Source organism: Akebia trifoliata, chromosome 14 (assembly GCF_017979445.1).
Source record: "Akebia trifoliata isolate Shusen 1 chromosome 14, ASM1797944v1, whole genome shotgun sequence".
NCBI classification, from domain to species: Eukaryota; Viridiplantae; Streptophyta; class Magnoliopsida; order Ranunculales; family Lardizabalaceae; genus Akebia; species Akebia trifoliata.
In genome coordinates, this window is record NC_141388.1 from 7,787,746 (window position 1) to 7,807,967 (window position 20,222).

The window sequence follows — 20,222 nt, forward strand, 5'->3', positions numbered from 1 at the left end:
CTTCTTTCCAAACACCACATCTAATCCAAAAGGAGAGGGTTGTATCAAAATTTTGAAGGGGGATGGCCGTTTCAAAGTTTTTCCAGAGAAAATGAAATATGTATTAGTCATTTCTTGAAAAAGATTGGAATTTTATACATGCCTACAAAATTAAAAACCTGAATAACTTGATTTGTCCAATAGATGCTTTACTTATTGAGTCGCGATCGACGTGATATCACTATCCTTTTTTTATAACAACATACTATGTCTACTTGGCACGTTTTGGTTGGAGGTTAAACTCAGCGGATTACATGCAACATAGAAAACTACTTGGTTAAGAGTCAAGAGTCATGATTTTCATACTCCCCCCACTGACAAACTCCCTTGATGTGGCTATGCATATAATCATAGATTTTTTTCTTGGGATACACAAATGCACATATTTATAGGGATGTGCAATGGTGTACCCTAAGGAAAAAAAAAATTATATGGTTCTATGCATGGAAGTGGATCCTCTATAGCACATTATTCCTAAAAAATTAACATCTCAGCCTCTAGTAATCATGACTTAGATTTGATTAAAAAAATAAATAAATAAATAAGTTTTTTAATGCCGATCCATCTCTTTAAAAATGAACAGCTACTGAACTCCCCATATTTAAAGTTGCAAAATTTAATTTTATCGTTATGTGGTGCTCTTTCAATTGTTGAATATGTTTTGCAGGATTTGTGTGCCCCTCCACTTCCTTTATGCATAGTCACGTCAGGAGAGTTTGGGGCGAGTTTGTCAGAGGGGGTCATTTTATCATTATTCAGAGTCAATGTATTTTAAATTATTAAAAAAAGTACCACGTAGACATTATTTATATTCTATAAAATAGGATATCTTCCTTCACCCTTATTTTACATGTGAGGAAATATAAATTGGTAGCATCTCATTTGTGGGTTCCATTTCTTAAATTTACTTTTTCAAAGTTTTTTTAATTATTCATGACAAAAAACTCAAGAGCCGTTCCACACGTGGTACCTTTAAAGAGTAAGTCTAACTAGCGTTACTAAGATAGTAAGGATTTCACCCTCACTAAGGGTCCTTGCACTTATCCCGTGGCATAAAAAAAATTTAAGAATTTTTTTTGAAAAATTATATGTAAATAAAAATTATTTTTTATCATTAAATTTTAATTTTAAATTTGAGAGATTCATAAAAGTTCTATAGCCATCTATTTTCAAAACCTTGGATCAAGTTTTTTTATAATAAAAAAAATTAAAAAAGAAATTATGATGAAACGTAGAGTGGTGTGGTGTTGGATTACTAATGTGGCGATCCATTTGAATAAAATCAACCTTAGCAAGGCTTAAAATTTTACTATCTTAGTGAGGAAAATGTTTCTCTTAAATAACATAGATTTCTCCACCCAGCCGTACAAAATGGAGTCAAAATGTCTCCGAACGTGCACCAACTATCACAAGCCTTATCCCAAACATGTTGGAGTCCACCAGGACATATATAATTAATAATTACTTGAAACTCTTGAAAAGAAAACTCTTGTCACATCACCAATAATGAAGTGATGATATCTATATAATAGAACACAACTATTCTTCTTCCCCCTGTCAGTCTAACGTCACATTTCAAGAATAATTTCAACTTTATTTCATTTTCTCTTTTTTTTTCTTTTTTTTCTTTTTTTTTTTCAGAATAATCCTTTTTAATCTTATTATATTTTCTCTTCTATTCATTTTCAATAATATTTCTTTGACTTTATTTTATTATCTCTTTTATTATTCTTTTAATAATACCTTTATAATTTTATTTTATTTTTCTTTTATCCCCTCAACTCCAAAGAAGATGATTGTGCCATAAAAACGAGTAAACTCTTATATATTTATATAAGAAAACACAATAGTAAACTTCATCTCCCTAATGAGATTTAAATTCCTTATAATTCTCAAGGATAATTTTAAATTTATTGTATTTCCTCTACTACATCTTTTTCAAAGAATTCTCAATCAACTTTCTATCTTTTCTCTACTACTCTCTTTCAATAATACCTCTTCAATTTTCTCTGACTTTTCTAATAGAATCACTCTAATTTTATTGTTTTTCCTCTTTTACCCCCTTAACCTAATGCAAACTCTAGTACAATCCTATTTATTACATTTTTATTATAAAAACTCCCTCTAAGTTTTGACTTTTAAAAATAATATTCTCATCATTTTTAAATATACAACTTCTTTCTCCTAAAATTATGGATCACCATAAATTTTTTTTTTTTTTTAATTATGAGTTTTACCATGACATTTAGAGGATTGTGGAGTTGAATTGCCAATGAGGTCATGTGGGGCCAACAATGATTTTGGAAGAAAATAAATGTTGAGAGGATAGATGATATAATTAGTATTTGATTTTAAAAACTAGGATAATTTAGGTATTTAAATAATTGTGGGTCTCACTTCACTTTTTTTGTTTTTTTGATAATGGGGTGTTCAGACTTATGTCCGACTGGGGGGCGGGCAGATGAGCCAGGGCCAGAACCAAGGCATATGGGACCTTCCCCTGAGCACGTGCAACGCTTACACATCACACACACACTAGGTAAGTGAGGGAATGCCCTCACGAGTGGTCCCGGGGAAATATTTTTCATATTAGATATCAACCACATAATAATTATTTAATAATTATTATTTTAATCTATCTATCAATCAATGCACAATAAAATCAAATTTTACTTTAAACAACTAGAAAACTTAATTGTAATCTAAAGTATTGACTGAAGGATTTTTGAAGATTACATAGTATAAAAGGATATTTTTTATAATTTTGAAAACTGAGCAACATGATTATGCGACCCATGAGTTGAAATTTTCTTAATTTTTTATGAAAATAACCCCGATTATATCAAATTTAAATATAAAAGTGGGGGCATTATGGTCACTTAAATTTTGGTGTGGAACCACTTCTACTATGTCTCTTATGTCATTATAATAGTAAAAAAGATTCTGATTTTACATTTCAAGAGATAAATATAAATATTTAATCAAATAAGTTAGATTAAATTATATAAATCTTAAATAATTCTTTAGATTTATAAATTTAATTTATATTTTAAATTAATTTCAAAACCATTATACATAACCTAACTCTATAATATTTATTTGAGTTGTGAATTTCTGATGCCCCCCTCTGACATATGTCACCTGACATGGCATGGGCTAGAACCATAGATTTTCTTCCCTCAGAATACGCAACTATACATCCCTATAAATGTGTGTAATTGTGTATCCTGAAGAAAAGACTCTACAGTTTAGCACATGCCACGCCATGGGGCATGTGTCAGAGGGGGAGTCAGAAAATCATTATTCTATTTATTTATTTGGATATCTTGTATTTTTTTAAAAGATATATCCTTAACCTTTTTTTAGAAATTGATATCCTAAGAAAGGAAAGATATCACATCAAAGGGTCCACCTAATCAAATAGTACAACAATACATCATTTTCACAGCACCACTACAAAAAAGGGGTGTTTCAGACCTCTCCCTCCACATTTTGGTGAATATTTGAGATGTTTTCCTATGTTTTCAAACTGACAACATGCTTTCTAATCGAGTCTTAATAAACTAATGAAATATGACATATGTGCCCTCAGTCAAAGTTCTTAAATTTTTCTTTCAAAATCAGTCATCTTCAACCTCTCACAAAAAAATCTTTTACTTTACTTCAACCTTAAAATTTTATTGACTTCAGCATCTTGACTTCGAGAATAAATACATAATATTTTAATAATTAGAAAATAAAATTGAAAAAATGTTAAAGTGACCATGCAAGACACAACGCTACACTATGTGAAGGTGTGCATGGAACCATAAATACTTTTCGAGATAAAACAACAACAAAGCCTTATCAAAAAAAATTTACAGTCCACTGGAAAATGTGTAAATAATAATTAATTTAAAACTTTGAAAAGAAAAGTCGTGTCACATTCTCTATCATGGTGTGGTAATATATTTAAAATAAAACATAATAATTACTATTTTCATGTACCTATCAATCAAATAATTAGAAGTTATTTGATTTGATAATTAAAATTTACTGTATAGAAGGATTCTTAAAAGATAAATATCTCATAAAATATATAAATGAATATAAATATAAAATAATTCTTTAATTTTTATACAATTAATTTATATTTAAAGAGACATTTACCGCCACGTGGTAGATTATATGTTTCATTTTCATTATAAAACTCCCTTGAAGTCCTGACAGCTTCAAGGGAACTTCACTTTATCAATTTTGCAACTCAAAAAATCTTAAAGTATGATCCACATAATTTTAAAAGATTAAATATTTATATTATCCTCAAATCTTTAAATCGAATGCCTATTATATAATTTATCTTCTCAACAACTATTCTCCTTTTTATATCATCACTTTGTTAAGAGTGAGGTAAAAAACATGTTTGTCAGTCTAAAAACATAGGCAAGTATCTCAAATATTCACCAAAATGTGGAAGGATAGGTCTTAATCATCCCTTTTTGAAGTGGTCCCATGATAAGGATTATCATGTACTGTTTGGTTTGATGGACCCTGTGATATGATGTCTTTCATTTCTTGGGATATCATTCTTGGGAAAAATTATAGATGTAACTTTAAAAAAGTACAGGAAATCGAGATAAATAAATATTATAAATTTCATTTATGGGTAATGATTACAGAAACTACGTGTTGTCTTTTTTTTAATACAAAAACTCCCTTAGAGTCGTGACAACTCCAAAGAACCCCACTTTATCAAGTTTATTACCCAACAAAAAATTGAATTGGGATCCACCTCATTTAAAAAAAAATTAAATAATAATATTACTCTCAATTTTTTAAATCAAATACTTATTGCATCCTTTATCTCCTTAACAACTAGTCTTCCTCCCAAAACTATTAACCAAAAATAGTTTCTTTAAAAAAAATATATATATTTAAATTTTACTATAAAATCTAGAGGATTATGGTGTTGGATTGTCAATGTGATCAAGTGAGCCTAACAATAATTTCAAAAGATAATGGATGTTAATAGGATAGAAGATATAAAAAGTATTTAATCTAAAGAATGGAGGGTAAAATTGATATTTAATCTTTTAGAAGGATGTAAATCCCACTACGAAGTTTGTTAAGTAACAAACTTGATAAAGTATTTCCTTTGACTCCAAAAAAGTTTTTCAACAACACTAATATTTTCCTCACCATCATAATGAGGAAAAAGAATTTACTAATCAAAAATTATTTTACATATCTCAAGATCTTTTCAACGATGGATAAAACTTAATAAATCTTTCTTTCCTCTGTAAGTTAGTAAGGCTAGTCAGACTCTTTTAACAATCAGTCAAATTATAGTTTTGTACGGTTGGAGGTAAATAACTCAGTTTTACCATTATCCATAACTAAAATTTATAATATTTATTTATTTGGATTTGTTGAACCTTTCTAAAGTTATTATATCCATAACTTTTCCCAAGACTGACAACCCAAGAAAAGAAAGAAATCACATCAAAGGGTCCCCTAATTAAATAATACAAAACATCCTTTTCATGGTACCTCTTTATAATAGGTGGTTTTTACCAACCCTCCACATTTTGGTGAATATTTGAGATACTTTCCTATAATTTTCAAATGACAACATATTTGACATATTTTTATACTCAAATTAATGGAATATATGCCTTTAAATAATTTTTTTTATTTTTATTTTTTTCTCAAAGTCAATCATCTTCAACCTCATCAAATAAAATAATTAGAAAACGAAATTTCATCAACTTTATTAAATTTAAAATGTAGGTGAATCTCAAATATTCACCCAAACGTGGAAGGATAAAAGCTTCACATAAATCAAAGTACTGCATCGAGATTAGTAATCACAGATCTTGGAGACCATCCACTGCTATATATATCTAGGGACGGCCACAAGATTCTATTGTTGTTGATGAAGATCATACAAACAATACGATGTAGAGATGAAACACTGTAAATATTCCAAACTAAACGACAATCCGTATCAGTTCTCTCTACTTTATTATAATCACGAACAAGGAACGCGTGTATCATTGTACTGACATGAGGGGACCACTAACGGCGAGACTAACCTTTCCGTTAAGGATTTCACTTCTTAGGGAAAGGAAAAGAAAGCACATTTCGAAATACCCTCCACAATTTTCAATTTGATGACATGACCCTTGACCTTCGTCTAATATGATAGACTAATAAAAAATGACTTCATTACCATCACACAATCCAAAAAAAATCCTCAATTTTTTCTTTTAAAATCAGACATGTTTAATCTTTTGGAAAAATGCTTTTAATTGAAACTTAAGATTTCATGTGTTTCAACCTTCAAAATTCACGAGATAGGTAAGACTTTTGAAGAAATACATGACATAGGACTTTAGGTAAGAAAATAAAAGTTAAGAGTTAAGGTGAGATTGAAAATAATGGATTGAAGTTCTAATCTAATATTCATAAATAATTTATCATATAATTGAAGAGTTTGAAGACGACATTTTTGTATTAAAAAAAATTATTTTTTTCCTATAAGTTAAAAGTGAGGGTTTTTATGTTATTTTTCATTTATCTATAAGATAAGAACTATTTCAAGAAAATATTATCAGTTCGAAAATATAAGGTATCTCAAATATTAATCAAAATGTAAAGAGAATTTATATATCACCCAAGAATGAACAACCAACAAACCTAATCCATCAATAATACGAAAGCTGCCAACCTACGAAGGAGCGGAGCCAAGATTTTACCCATGTGAGGGCAATTTAAGAGTGAATTTTTTTTTTAGGGCAAATAAAAATAAAAAAAATTATAAGGGTAATAATGGCGGTTTTATTATCTATCGCTCGTATCTGTCGTTATAGATCATAAACATTTATACTTTGAAATTTTTGTGGGGTAAATGCCCCCACCAGAAACCCACCAGACCCAAGTATTATATTCAGTGATTATATTTTCATTATAAATTATAATTATTTTTACTATGATCAAAAAATTTAAATACTTAAAACAAACTGACATTTGGAGCAAGACACAACTTGCATTTGGAATCATAAATTAAGTTTAATTTTTTATTGTGAATCCAATCAATGGTGGGCCAATAATTCATAGATCAGTACGCCAAACAGCAAGATTTGGCTAACAAACACAAAGAAGTCGTATTTGTGAACAACATCGAATATTTTTCCAAAACCAAACGGCGAATAACAGCATCAACTCTACTCCGTTATCGACATGTCACAACCCCAACGAGAGCCAAGTGTTGAACATATTTCGCCGCGAATTATAAGCTCTAGTATTCTCTGGGTCACGTGTTTCAGTTTCGCGCCGACGCCTCATACGCCGTGTGAATGTGCTTCTCTATTTATTTTCCCGTAAAAAGACATTAACTTTGTAAAGAATTCCAATTCACCCTAAAAACTATCTAAATCTGAATATTTAATTTAGATTAATTTAATAATAAATATTATCAGTTCTACGAGAAAGAAGTTGAGTTATATACGACTAAAGACTTATTAGTTTACTTTTCTTCTTCTCTCCCTCCTCTCCTCTCTCAAATTTCTATTTCCCACTGTGAAATTCGAAGATCGGTGCCATGGCATTGGATACAATCTCCGGCACGTAACGGAACGTATAAAAACCTCTTGTTTCGGTAATTGATTTGTTGCTTATTCCGGCTTTTCTCCCTTTCTTATCCTCAAAATCTGTTGAGAACAGAGGTAGTGATATATCTTCCCAGATCACAGGTTTTTGTTCAGATTTCTTTTCTTTTTGTTACATACTTCGAAATTATATTCAACTTGCAATGAGATCTCACAAAAATTAGACCTTTTTATTGACTATATTGTTTATGGTCTAACTATTTTATTTTTTGCCATGTTTTCAAAGAGGTTCAGATACCCCTGGTGTATGATTACTAAAAATCTGCTTAATTGAAAGAAATAAAAATAAAAAAATTATTAATTCTAGATATTTTATCCCTTTTGATGCTCTATTTTCTGCAAAAAAGTTTTTTTTTTTTTTTTTGGGTGGGTTATAATTTATTATTTAGCTTCAAAGATTCTTGTGTTGCCATTCTGATATTGTGATGTAAAAAAAAACTGGGGTTTAAATGGAGATGGGTTTACTGAGAAATCACAATTTACATGCAGATTGTAACAAGAACTGATTCCTGTCTTCTACACAAGAAAAAACTAGAAGAGCAGAGGAAGGGTAAAGATCTGATCTTCTAAGGGTTCCAGGAGTCTGGACATGGATTTTAGTAGGGGGGTTTCAAATCAAGAAGAGAGAGACAAGAAGATTCATGGTTCTTGGATTCCAATTATTCCTGAAAAACCCATTCCAAGAAGACCAGAGCAAATCACAGATGATAGACAAGGGAACCAGTCGGGTATAACAAATCGGCATGAATCAGACAGATCTGTTGAGTTCTTCCAAGAGATTCCTTCGATTTCTAATGGAGATGCTAAATATCTCGATTTGATGAGCTCCTTGGATCAGAGTAGGGGGGTTAGTAATTGGGAAGCAGCTTTGGCTGAGAAGAGATGCTCTAATCACATTATTGGCTCTTACACGCCAAGTTTGCAGAATGTGACCGGAGGTTGGAACAATATTAATCCTTTTGCGGCTTCTGCAAGTGAAATGCAAAGAGGGAGCAATAACACAACAGGCAGCCCTTACTCTCCAATTTCATATACATTCTCTCACATTGACAATTGCTGGCACCAACGTAACTCTGAAAACATGACACTCGTAACTCAAAATTACTCGAACAATGAATCGAACCAAAGGAATAACTGCCCATCACAGATTAACCAGTGTGAGTGTGATAAAATGTAGTACAAATTCTGTTTCCCTTGGTTGTTTCTGCTGAACAATTTTATGGCAAAACAAAAAAATTTACCGAATTTAGTAGAGTTTTGGTAAAATCGTTGTGTTTACTTAAGGATTGATGAGAAATGAATTGCTGTAATTCTGCAGATGGATTTCATGATCCTTACCGTTCTCCTAGAGGAATAGCTGATGCAGTCTCAAATGGTACTATATCATTCCGGTTTGCACCAATAACACCAGAGAAGGGCGAGCGGGTGGACAACAACCAGTCTTCTAAAATGGTGAATGTTTCTGTAGATGAAAGATTAATTCGGGATGATGTCCATTGCAAGGGGAATAATGCTTTGGAGCTCCAATGCAAAGAATCTTTCTTACAGACAGTGGTGGACGCATCTTCTGGTACTATATGTAATACTCCATTAGAAGAAAACCGCAACCCTGAAAAGGGAGAAGAAAATTGCATTGGCCTGAACAAGACACCAGAACAGAAGGCTAAGAGGAAAAAACACAGGCCCAGAGTAGTCAGAGAGGGTAAACCCAAAAGGACACCAAAGGCCACAGTCGGGCGGACAAGTACAAAAGAAACTCCAGCGGTGAAGAGGAAGTATGTGAGGAAAAAAGTCACAAATACTCCAGCTAACATAGTGGGGGAGACTATGGATCCAGCACACACAACAGCTGCTAAATCCTGCAAGCGGGCTTTGAATTTCAACTTGGAAGGTCAAGCAGCTGATGCAAGACACGAAACACTGATCCATCAGGAAGGGATGCTTCACTGCAATGTTGACGGCTCTTCAAGCAGGTTGGCTTCAAGTTTTAATTCAGAATCTCGAGCCCAAGAATTGTGCACCGTAGTACCTAACAGTAGTTATGGAGCCAAAACCACTGTGCAGCTCGCTCAAGGAATCGAAGTGATGGTAGAAAACTCACCAGCAGGCTTTGCATTCGATTTAAATCGTGCCACAACTCAGATGCTGGATGACTACATCTCATTACCTGAAAAACCAGCCCCTACGACCCCACCACCTACAAGGAAAGACCCACCAAGGGAAGCTCCGGAGCATCAACATATCCATGCATTAGGAATAGGAGATGCTCTGTGTACTGGGAGATCCTATACCAACAATGAGAATGCAGTGCCATCAATGTTGCAGAACAGTGTCCGATTGATATCCAAGAGTCAAGATAATTCAAACTGCAGCCAGCACTACAAGGTGGCTGATGAAGAACAAGCAAAGGGACCTAAGAGGGGATATTGCCATGCAACTGAAACTGATGAGAGACGACTGCAGTCAATGAATATGATGAGGGCCAATTTAAATTCTATGCTGGTCTACCAGGCAATATGTCGTGAGAATGGATACCATGGGAATAACAGCAATCTTGACCCACATTTTCCAGAAATTTACAAGAAAAGGAGGACGGAAAAGGCCAAGAATGCAGTCCTATTGAGCACATCATCCGGGATGGCAAATGTGGGAGATGGTACTGGAAAAGCAACAGCACAGAGTGAGAATAATGCCAACGCCGACCATTTTGCATCACAAGCCAACAACAATGGGTCGGCCTCTCAGTTTAATCATGCTGATGGCACAAAAAACCTTAACTATGGGGCTAGTTATTCTGATATTTATTCTCAGTCTGAGGTAGCAGGACCTAATCATCAGGTGCACAGTATTCCTGCCGAAATGCTCTCACATAAAGAAGCACTAAGCAGGGCCAGCCTCGGTATTCTGCAAGCTCCTAAGTTTATACAAACTTTTGGCCAGACAGAAAGGAAGACAAAGAGGAGATCAAAAGGACCTACTCAGGTCCACAACTTGGCATCACCAACTGCAAATGCAGAGCACAACACATGTCCCTCAACTCCAATGAAAATGGCAACAACATCTGGTGATAGGCAAGGAATTGAGATTTTCCATGGACCTCAAGCCTGTGTGGAAGCACTAGCAGCTGTAGATAACCATGCAAAGATGGCAAAGAAGAAGCGTAGTAAGAAACTTTCTATTGACACTTCAGTAACCTACTTATGTACGGATAAAGTGAATTTGCGAGAGAATGAGACTCCTGTATATATTTATCAGCAAGCCTTAGCCAAATCGAGAGGTACTTCACTTTGGCAATATGCAATTGACTAATGACACCTCTGAAAACTTGTGTATGTTTTTCCAATCAATTCCTTTGCGAACTAACTATGGCAACTTCACTGGAACATTTGATGCAGGTCCATCAAAAGTAGCACAGCCATTCAATGTTCATATTGAGGAGATAATACAAAGATTCAATTGTCTAAATATCAATGGTGAGAGCAACAAAATATTGGTGGAAGAGCAAAATGCTTTGGTTCCATTTGGTGGACATGGCCAAATGATTCCTTTTGCTGGAGATGGTCAAATGGTTCTTTTTGAGGGGCAATTCTATCCTATCAAGAAACGGAAACCACGGCCCAAAGTTGACCTTGACCCAGAATCAGAGAGAGTGTGGAAGCGTCTGATGGGAAAGGAAAGCATAAATGACGTTGAAGGAACAGTTGAGGATAAAGAAAAATGGTGGGAGGAAGAAAGGAGAGTTTTCCGTGGACGGACAGACTCATTCATTGCTCGGATGCATCTCATCCAAGGTACTAAAAGAATTTCTACAAATATTTTAAGGGATGTGGACTCCAACATTGAATAGAGTTTGCATTCTTCAACAAACATAAAGTTATCCATCTATGTGTGTATATGTACATGTATTTTATTGACATGAAAGTAATAATTGTCATAGGGGATAGACGCTTCACCCATTGGAAAGGATCAGTTTTGGATTCAGTAGTTGGAGTCTTCCTTACTCAGAATGTTTCTGACCATCTGTCAAGGTAAGTAGTTTTTAGAAGTTAGAACTGAATTTCTAAGAAAATAATTGTTTAAGAAGTTGATTCAATCAAAATTTTCTCCTTCTTCACAGCTCTGCCTACATGTCCCTTGCTGCAAAATTTCCCCTCAAGCCCCAAAGTGACAACAAAAACGGGATGAACATGTATGTTGAAGAGCCAGAGGAGTGCGTACTGGATTCAAATGACACCATCAAATGGCACAAAGATATATCAAGGGAGCCAGTTAGTGACCAAGGCTCTGTTACGTTCCAGGAAGCAGAGCACGTGGAAGAAAGGCAAATGAGCAACAGCCACGAATCATTTGGAAGCAATACGGGGGGTGGCAGCTCACCAGACATTTCAAAAAGCACGCAGTTAGATATCTGCGAAAGTGGGCAGAAGATGTGCCATGAGTTGACACAGAATAGAGCAGACAACATGGCCACAGGGGAAGAATGTAAGAGCTTTTTAGAAGTTGAAAATGTGGCACTCGAAGATTTAGGGTCATCTCCAAGCTCCGATGTTTCATCTCAAAATTCCGTAGACTCCATACTTCAAAAAGATGATAGAACCGTGATCCCAAAGATGGGAAGTGCAAACCCAATAGACACGGTGGACATGAGAGCATTGAATGATGCATCTCTAAACTCTTCCAACTCATCTACCCTACAAACACCTGTAAGAATCAGATCATGCTCAGATTCCAGCTCAGAGCCCGAAGATCCAACGAAAAGTTGTAAACCCAACATCCTCAATGCTTCTTTTACAGAGCTTCTACAGATGGCAGGAGCCACCATGTCACAGGAATTTTACAACTACACAAGTGAGAGCCCGTCGTTAAATTTGAATTCCAAAAATGGTCATAACCAATCAGAAGATATGGAGACTGACAAAAGATCAAACTTGGAAACGATAAACGGGCTGAAAGACTTGCTTTCCATCCACCCATCCATCTCCCAAACTACCCCTGTGGGGGTACCCATCATCCCTTCCAGTAATGATTATTTGCAGGTTACCTCAAACTCGGGAGTTCTTGAAGTTGAGTGCCCAGACGTGTTGGGAGGGGAGAGTAGATTTTCTTTGCCATCAATTGCTTCTGGAATAACAGAAACAAGAGATGTGGATTGTACAAGCAAAAGAACTGGCCAAGTGGCAGCAAGTGCAAGTGAAACAACAGCTCAACAAAAGTTGTCATCAAGTGCTCAAGTGGCACCCACAGCTAACACATACTCATCGTCAAACAACCAAACAGTGCCCCTGTTAATCAACTTGGGACATGAAGCTTGCTCTGCAAAGCAACCACTGGCTCAAAGGACAAAAAGTACAATGCAGGAAGCAGATTCAAATTTGCCAAATTTTCCAGGGGAGACCTTGCATGTTGTGGAAAGCATGAGTTCAGTAGAAAAGCAAAAGTCCGTAGAGAATAAGGTGGCTGAACCAAATTTGACAGAGCAAGGTCATTCTTCTGAAAAGGCATCTTATGGGACAACCACCAATACTTCGACATCAAAGGCAAAGCTCGAAAGGGAGAAAAAGAAGAAAATTGACTGGGAGAATTTAAGAAAGGTGTACTCCAATGGTGCAAAAAGAGAAAGAAGCAATGACAAAATGGACTCAGTGGACTGGGAAGCAGTGAGATGTGCAGATGTTCACAAAATCGCTGAAACAATCAAAGAACGAGGCATGAACAACATGCTTGCAGAGCGAATCAAGGTACACATACGATGAAACAGCTTTAATGAAATACATATTCAAAAAATCAGTTTTCAGTTTGACAACACCAATCTGGAATACTTACAATATGTGGAATATCCTTCAAACAGCTGAATATATTTGCATACTCTCTGCAGGCTTTCCTCAACCGAATTGTTACCGACCATGGAAGTATCGACCTTGAATGGCTAAGGGATATCCCCCCTGACAAAGCAAAGTAAGCCATAAACACATATCACTCCCTTTTATGTACTACCACTTTTTAGTGTATGGGTCAGCACATACCACTCACCAACAAATGATCCACAATGTACTTACTGATTCAGTTAAGTTTTTTCTCTTTGCGCTTTTGTTTATTTGATCTTCAAAATATTATTGTTTGTAGAGAGTACCTGTTAAGTGTGCGGGGTTTGGGATTGAAAAGTGTGGAGTGTGTGAGGCTTTTGACACTTCACCATCTTGCTTTCCCGGTAAGATTTAAATTGGAAGGGATAGATATATATGCATTACAAAAAATACATGGGAAATGAAACTTACCTCATTATTTCTGTTTGACTCTTCAATAAGGTTGATACAAACGTTGGACGCATAGCTGTGAGATTGGGATGGGTCCCACTCCAACCACTGCCTGAGTCCCTCCAGCTGCATCTTCTAGAACTGTAAATACTATATGCTGATCACTCAAAAACACTAAAAACTTCTATCACATGAAACATGCCTAATACTGTAGTCCTTGCATAGGTATCCAATGCAGGAGACAATCCAGAAATATCTTTGGCCACGACTGTGCACACTTGATCAACGAACACTGTAACCTCAGAATTCCTTTAGAACTATCCTCTTTTATTGTGAACTGTCTTTTCTTTACATATATTAGCAAAGAAAAGACAAGTGACTGCTCTAATTCCTCAAATGTTTTTAATGATTTAACATATCATGTAACCACAGGTATGAGCTGCATTACCAGATGATTACATTTGGAAAGGTATGTAATAACATTAACTAGGATTACACGTGATGTTGTCTCCTAACATGTAATTAATAAAACATTTCTAATGGGAAGAGAATGCTTGGGGTTTCATGCAGGTGTTTTGTACAAAGAGCAAGCCAAATTGCAATGCGTGTCCAATGAGAGCAGAGTGCAAACACTTTGCAAGTGCATTTGCAAGGTCTGTTTCTTATCCACATCCTCAAGTTTCAGAATCATTAAAGATAACAACAATACGTATGGATGCAAAAAAATGGATATAATTGATAAGAAAATGTGTACAATGCAAACCAGAAATGCAAGATCCTTGAATGCTCATATACTCATACATGGTATTGTGTTGTTTTGGACGGTTGATTAAATATGGTCGAGGGTGGTATAAACTGTATATGACATGGTTACCAATTGTATTGATATTTAACTAAAGAGATTTATTTGGAAAATTTCAAATGGAGGGTTCTAAAGCCTCTACATGAACCACCCAAATGGCCTAGATGTTGGGAAGGCATAATTTCTACCCTGTAATATATGTTTATACTGCCACATGCATGGTTATATGGTACATTCTCATACCTTGTCTAATGAACCGATTTTGAATACAGTGCAAGACTTGCTCTACCAGGGCCTGAGGAAAAAAGTATTGTGAGTTCAACTGTTCCCACTGCGACCAACCAAAATCCAACTGTGAATATCAACCCAATGCCACTTCCTCAACTTGAAGCAAATCAAATCTCAGAAGAAAGGCCCAAAATCAATGAGAGTGAACCTCTTATTGAACAACCAGCAACACCAGAGCCTGAAAGTACTGAAATGCTAGAAAATGATATAGAAGATGCTTTATATGAGGATCCAGATGAAATTCCTACCATCAGTCTCAACATTGAAGAGTTTGCATTGAACTTACAGAACTACATGCAAAATAACATGGAACTGCAAGAGGGTGATATGTCAAAGGCTTTAATTGCTTTGACTCCAGAAGCTACTTCCATCCCTATGCCCAAGCTGAAGAATATGAGCCGGCTTCGAACAGAACATCAAGTGTGAGTAGCTCACTGGAACCTATGTTCACATAACTAAAGAAAATGTAGTATTGGAACCAGAATGATTCAGAAATGGTAATAATACAAGTATGGTATGACTTGGGAATATTTAATAAAGTAGGGATCAGCCCCTGTGAACCGTGAGTTCGCTTAACTCTGGCTGACTCACTAAGATCACGCAAAAGAATTCTAAAGGGTAACCTAGACAATATACAATGTGTTATCTGAAAACATACCACACAAGACTCTCATACTTGGACAATGCAACAAACTATCTTTCCATCACTGTAATTCTGGGAAAGAATTATTTTCAAATCTGTAAACAATAATACCGAAAATCTTCCAGTAAATAATATAATTATTAATCTGTATCAACAGATTGGATCTTATACTAACTGCTTTTTCTCCCTGACTGCAGCTATGAACTTCCAGACTCGCACCCTCTTTTGAAAGGGGTCAGTTATTCCCCCACCCCCCAACTAGTGGCATCAGTAATAGATTGATCTTGGCTGATGTGTACATATAACCCCTAATTTGAATCTAATATTTACAGGTGGACAGACGAGTAGCTGGTGATATTTGTTCATACCTCCTTGCCATATGGACACCAGGTAAGCATGTAATCTTAGAGGAAGCCCAATATAGTAGTTTACAAGCTACCAATTTGAATGGCCCAACCAGTCCAAATGCAAGTAACTATCCATGGTTTTAAAACACATTAACAAAAGCAGCACAATTTTTGCTGGCCTATGCTGACATGATCCCATCTTGAGGTTGCATGATACACAATGTTGGAACTTGGACCTCAAGAGATGCTTCAATGTGTGGTGGCTCAGGAGTCATCTAACATTCCCAAGAATTATCCATGATATGCTTTTTGTCTGTATGTTTTGCTAATTAGTCATGATCGATGTACAATGTCAGGTGAAACTGCAGAATCTACGCAACCACCTGAAAAATGTTGTTCCCAAATATCAGGTGACCTATGCAATGAGAAAACATGTTTTTCATGCAGTAGCATACGAGAAGCAAACTCCCAAACAGTCAGAGGAACACTTCTGGTAAGGAATAAGCACAATGGATAAAACTATCTATTGCAGAATCCAAATATAATTCAATAGCTATTATATGTTGATTGATATTTACGTCATATATCACCCATGAATAGATACCATGCAAAACAGCAATGAAAGGGAGTTTTCCACTCAATGGCACATATTTTCAAGTGAACGAGGTACAATTTTATTACTAATATCCAAATTCTCTTTGTTCCTTGTGCTATTGCAATTGGACTATCAGATCAAGTGGTACCAAACTAGAAAGATTATTTCCATGTAGGTGTTTGCTGACCATGATTCTAGTCTTAACCCAATTGATGTCCCAAGGGCCTGGATATGGAACCTACCAAGAAGAACCGTTTTGTTTGGAACCTCCATACCAACAATATTCAAAGGTACATTAAAGAAAAAGTATCATACAGATGGTTGATTCCATAATCTAATGAGAGAGGTCAAAACAACTGACTTAAACCATTGTTTTATTTGATAGGCCAATCAACTGAGGAAATTCAAAGCTGCTTCTGGAAAGGTATGCAATGACAACACTTATTAAATCATCTTTCCTGTTTTGGGCCTTTTGGCTAACCACTAGAACATTCATGAGCATGCATGCAAATGAATGCTTTGGCATGATTGAATAAAAATGCAATGCACAATTCTTTTGGAGAATTTAAGGAATCAAAGAAAGCAAGGATGGAGAAGATTGAGAGGAGACCAGATTCTTTGGAGAGCATGGGAGGGAGGCTCAGAGGGATGTGTTATCTTACTTGTATGACAGATGATGCTCTTTGCAAGTTAAAGGAACTGCTATCCTTCCATAACTTTCACTTACCAATGTTCCTAGTCCCACAACCCAAGACATTTTAAGTTTCCGTGGAAAAAAGGTCAGAGCTCCATCAAAGCTCGACCCCACCATCCTACAGTGCTTTATCCTTTCGCAACATTTCTCTATTCAACCACCACTTTCCTCAATTGTAAATCTGAACGACATATGATCCATTGTTGGCAATATTTGCATTAAACTAGTCCTTTCTTACCCAGGCTATCGTCGTTGACTCAATCCTTGAACTTCACCAACACCCATTTAGGGGGGGAACCTAAAAGTGTGTCAGGTCATTGTAACACACCTTTCAAGATGGTTGTATTCAACTCAAGCTCAACAACTTTTTATATAACTACCCCCTGACCTATAGAACTAAAGAATTGGATTAAGCGGCCTGGCCAGTATTAAACTCAAACTAAGATGGATTATGCATGCCAATTTGTTCTAAGACTTGACTGAAATGGAGAGCATGTCTTAGAAACTTAGGAAAGTAGGAGACTCCAATTTAGGATGAAGCCATTACACATAGCTAGGACACAAAAATACAAGTCAGGTTCTTATAAATCCTTCTGAAGATGGTATCTTAGCAATCTGAGGATGTCACGCCCAATATTTGAAACCTGAATTATTCCAAAATCCCAAAGGTGAACTATCACAACTCCTTAAATGAATTGCACATTTATTAGAAAATTCAGCTCCTCTATAATTGTATACTTGGGAAAACACTGCCAACATAACACTTTGCTACAGCACATACCACCAATACACCACTCCACTAAGCTATCCATAATTATTTACCACCAGCTAATACTTGTCACACATAATATCTAATAAACCCAACTAATTTCATTTTAATCTCTTTCAAATTCGACACCTGCACCACCCAACAAAACTAACCACCCCTAAATACCCTTAATTAAAAATACAAAATTACTACTGAGAACTCATGCCACAAACATCTGCGGCACTAAAAGATCGACACGAAGCTTTGCATCTGTAGTCAAACGCCGATTTAACTGATAAAAAGCAAACAACTCCAATTTAACCAATGAAAAAGAAAAAAAGATGTTCCAATTTAAACTACCACACTTTCTGCCGAACCCAAATATAGAGGAATCCAGAGTAACACCACATTTATGGAAGACAAAAACCTGGATTCACAGAGGTTTATGAAAGGCAGCAAAGGAATGCAATAAATAATGAGAAAACTATGCAAGAAATATGAAATCATGACCAAGTATACCAAGCTTGATGCAAGATCTTGACCACCGAGTATACCAAGGATTCTTGCATTATATCCTCCATTGGATTATCAAAAGAGAGTAGGAGACGGAAATCAAATCCAATTACTTCCCCACAAGGTGAAAACATCAGATTGACAGGGACTTAGGAGCCTTTTTTTAACTATTGTTATCAATCACTAAAAATACCACTATAATAGCCAAGGTTACACAGCTTGCCGTCCTTAAGAACAGGAATAATCTACTTATTATTTTTCTTGTCCATCTAAAAGTGTGAATGCAAATCCTAAAAAATATAAATTACGACTTATTATGAAATTGTAGCTCTTGCGTAAAAGCTTCTACAGCCTATGTATAAGAATGTTCTTTTTTACCATCTGTTTTGTAACTTTTATTTTACTGGCACTATTGGCATACAATGAATTGAAAATCTGACCAATTTTATTCGTAGAAGCCACGCAATCTCTATTCCCTTGTTCTTACTGTGCACTTTTAGCAATGATTAAATGAAACGAAAAAATATGACCTCTTGCAAGGAAGAATACACAATAAACAAGCTGGAAAAGTTAGCATGGTATACTTGTAGGTTGTAGCTAAACCATTTGAAATGTTTTATCAATCTTGTAGAAAGAGATAGGTTCAATATTTTCTCTTTGCCCAAGATTCTCAGAACATGTTTTTGCAGGATATGTTTGCATCAGAGGATTCGACCAGAAAACACGTGCACCCCGTCCACTCATGGCTAGGTTTCACTTTCCGGCAAGCAAGTTGGTCAGAAGTAAAACACAGACAAATCAATAGTAGGTCAGAATGAGGAGAAACCAACCAACACACAGTCTAACCAGGATCTGTCTGTAGAACAGATAACTGACCAGCAACATTGATGTACATTTAATGGCACAACCTCTAAACTGAGAGGCCTTCACTAGCAGAGATAGAGATTGTGAGAAGCATTCACCAGCTCGGATGAACACGGGCCACTTGGAAGACAAAAACAGAGGCGAGTTAATTTGTAAGTTCCCATGAAGAATGGGCTCATAATATGTACATGATTAATATAATTATGATTATTTCATTTCATGCTCAGTATCGAATCGTTCTCAACCAACATTTCATAAATGTCAAATTTGACGTTTAGAAAATTAATGTCTCAAGCAAACCCCAAAAAACTCTATCTATCTAATTTCATTCATTTTTTGAGTCTTGGTAAAATTTCTCTCTTATTTTTTTCTTCCTCTGTCACTTCTTGAAGGTAAAGGAAATCTATGATTCAACATATCCTGGTTTCTTTTTCTAAGTATTTTCCAACATCATTTCCTCCTCTTATTTTGGTTTGGGAAATAACCATAAACACTTTTTATACGTTCTTGAACTTTGGAGGGTGATTCTAAATGAGATTCAGCTTCATCAGTGAAATATTAAGCCAAACCAGTGCCCTTGAGAAAGACAATTTTGTTTATATTTACTTCCAGCACCCACAACAAAGTATAGAAAAAGAAAAGAAAGATGGTACATAGAAAAAAAAAGGATATTAATTATTTCGGAAAATTTGCAACTGTCCATGGCAAGGATATCCAAATTCACAATAACCATCTTAACCAATTGAGAGGCAAGACAACCTGTTCTAGGTAGAACTAGACAGAAAT

The 20,222-nt window shown here is 35.4% G+C and overlaps 1 protein-coding gene across 4 annotated transcripts; it reads left to right on the top strand.

Annotated features, from left to right (window-relative positions):
* Positions 1-7,486: 7,486 nt before the first annotated feature.
* On the top strand, positions 7,487-19,662 carry LOC147385968 (protein ROS1A-like). 4 transcript variants are annotated; one of them, XM_086422922.1, is made up of 20 exons: positions 7,487-7,643; positions 8,178-8,845; positions 9,007-10,965; positions 11,084-11,479; positions 11,626-11,716; positions 11,806-13,426; positions 13,564-13,643; positions 13,812-13,896; positions 13,994-14,085; positions 14,168-14,236; positions 14,375-14,411; positions 14,513-14,595; positions 15,017-15,454; positions 15,873-15,909; positions 16,008-16,065; positions 16,379-16,515; positions 16,623-16,688; positions 16,793-16,907; positions 17,003-17,041; positions 19,262-19,662. In XM_086422922.1, the coding sequence occupies exons 2-20, from the start codon at positions 8,278-8,280 to the stop codon at positions 19,375-19,377; spliced, it is 6,087 nt and encodes a 2,028-aa protein (XP_086279048.1). In that variant the 5' UTR covers positions 7,487-7,643; positions 8,178-8,277; the 3' UTR covers positions 19,378-19,662. The 4 variants fall into 4 exon arrangements, with proteins under 4 accessions (XP_086279048.1, XP_086279049.1, XP_086279046.1 ...); XM_086422923.1 differs by having other exon boundaries at positions 7,503-7,772; XM_086422920.1 differs by having other exon boundaries at positions 7,503-7,745.
* The last annotated feature ends 560 nt before the right edge of the window (positions 19,663-20,222 follow it).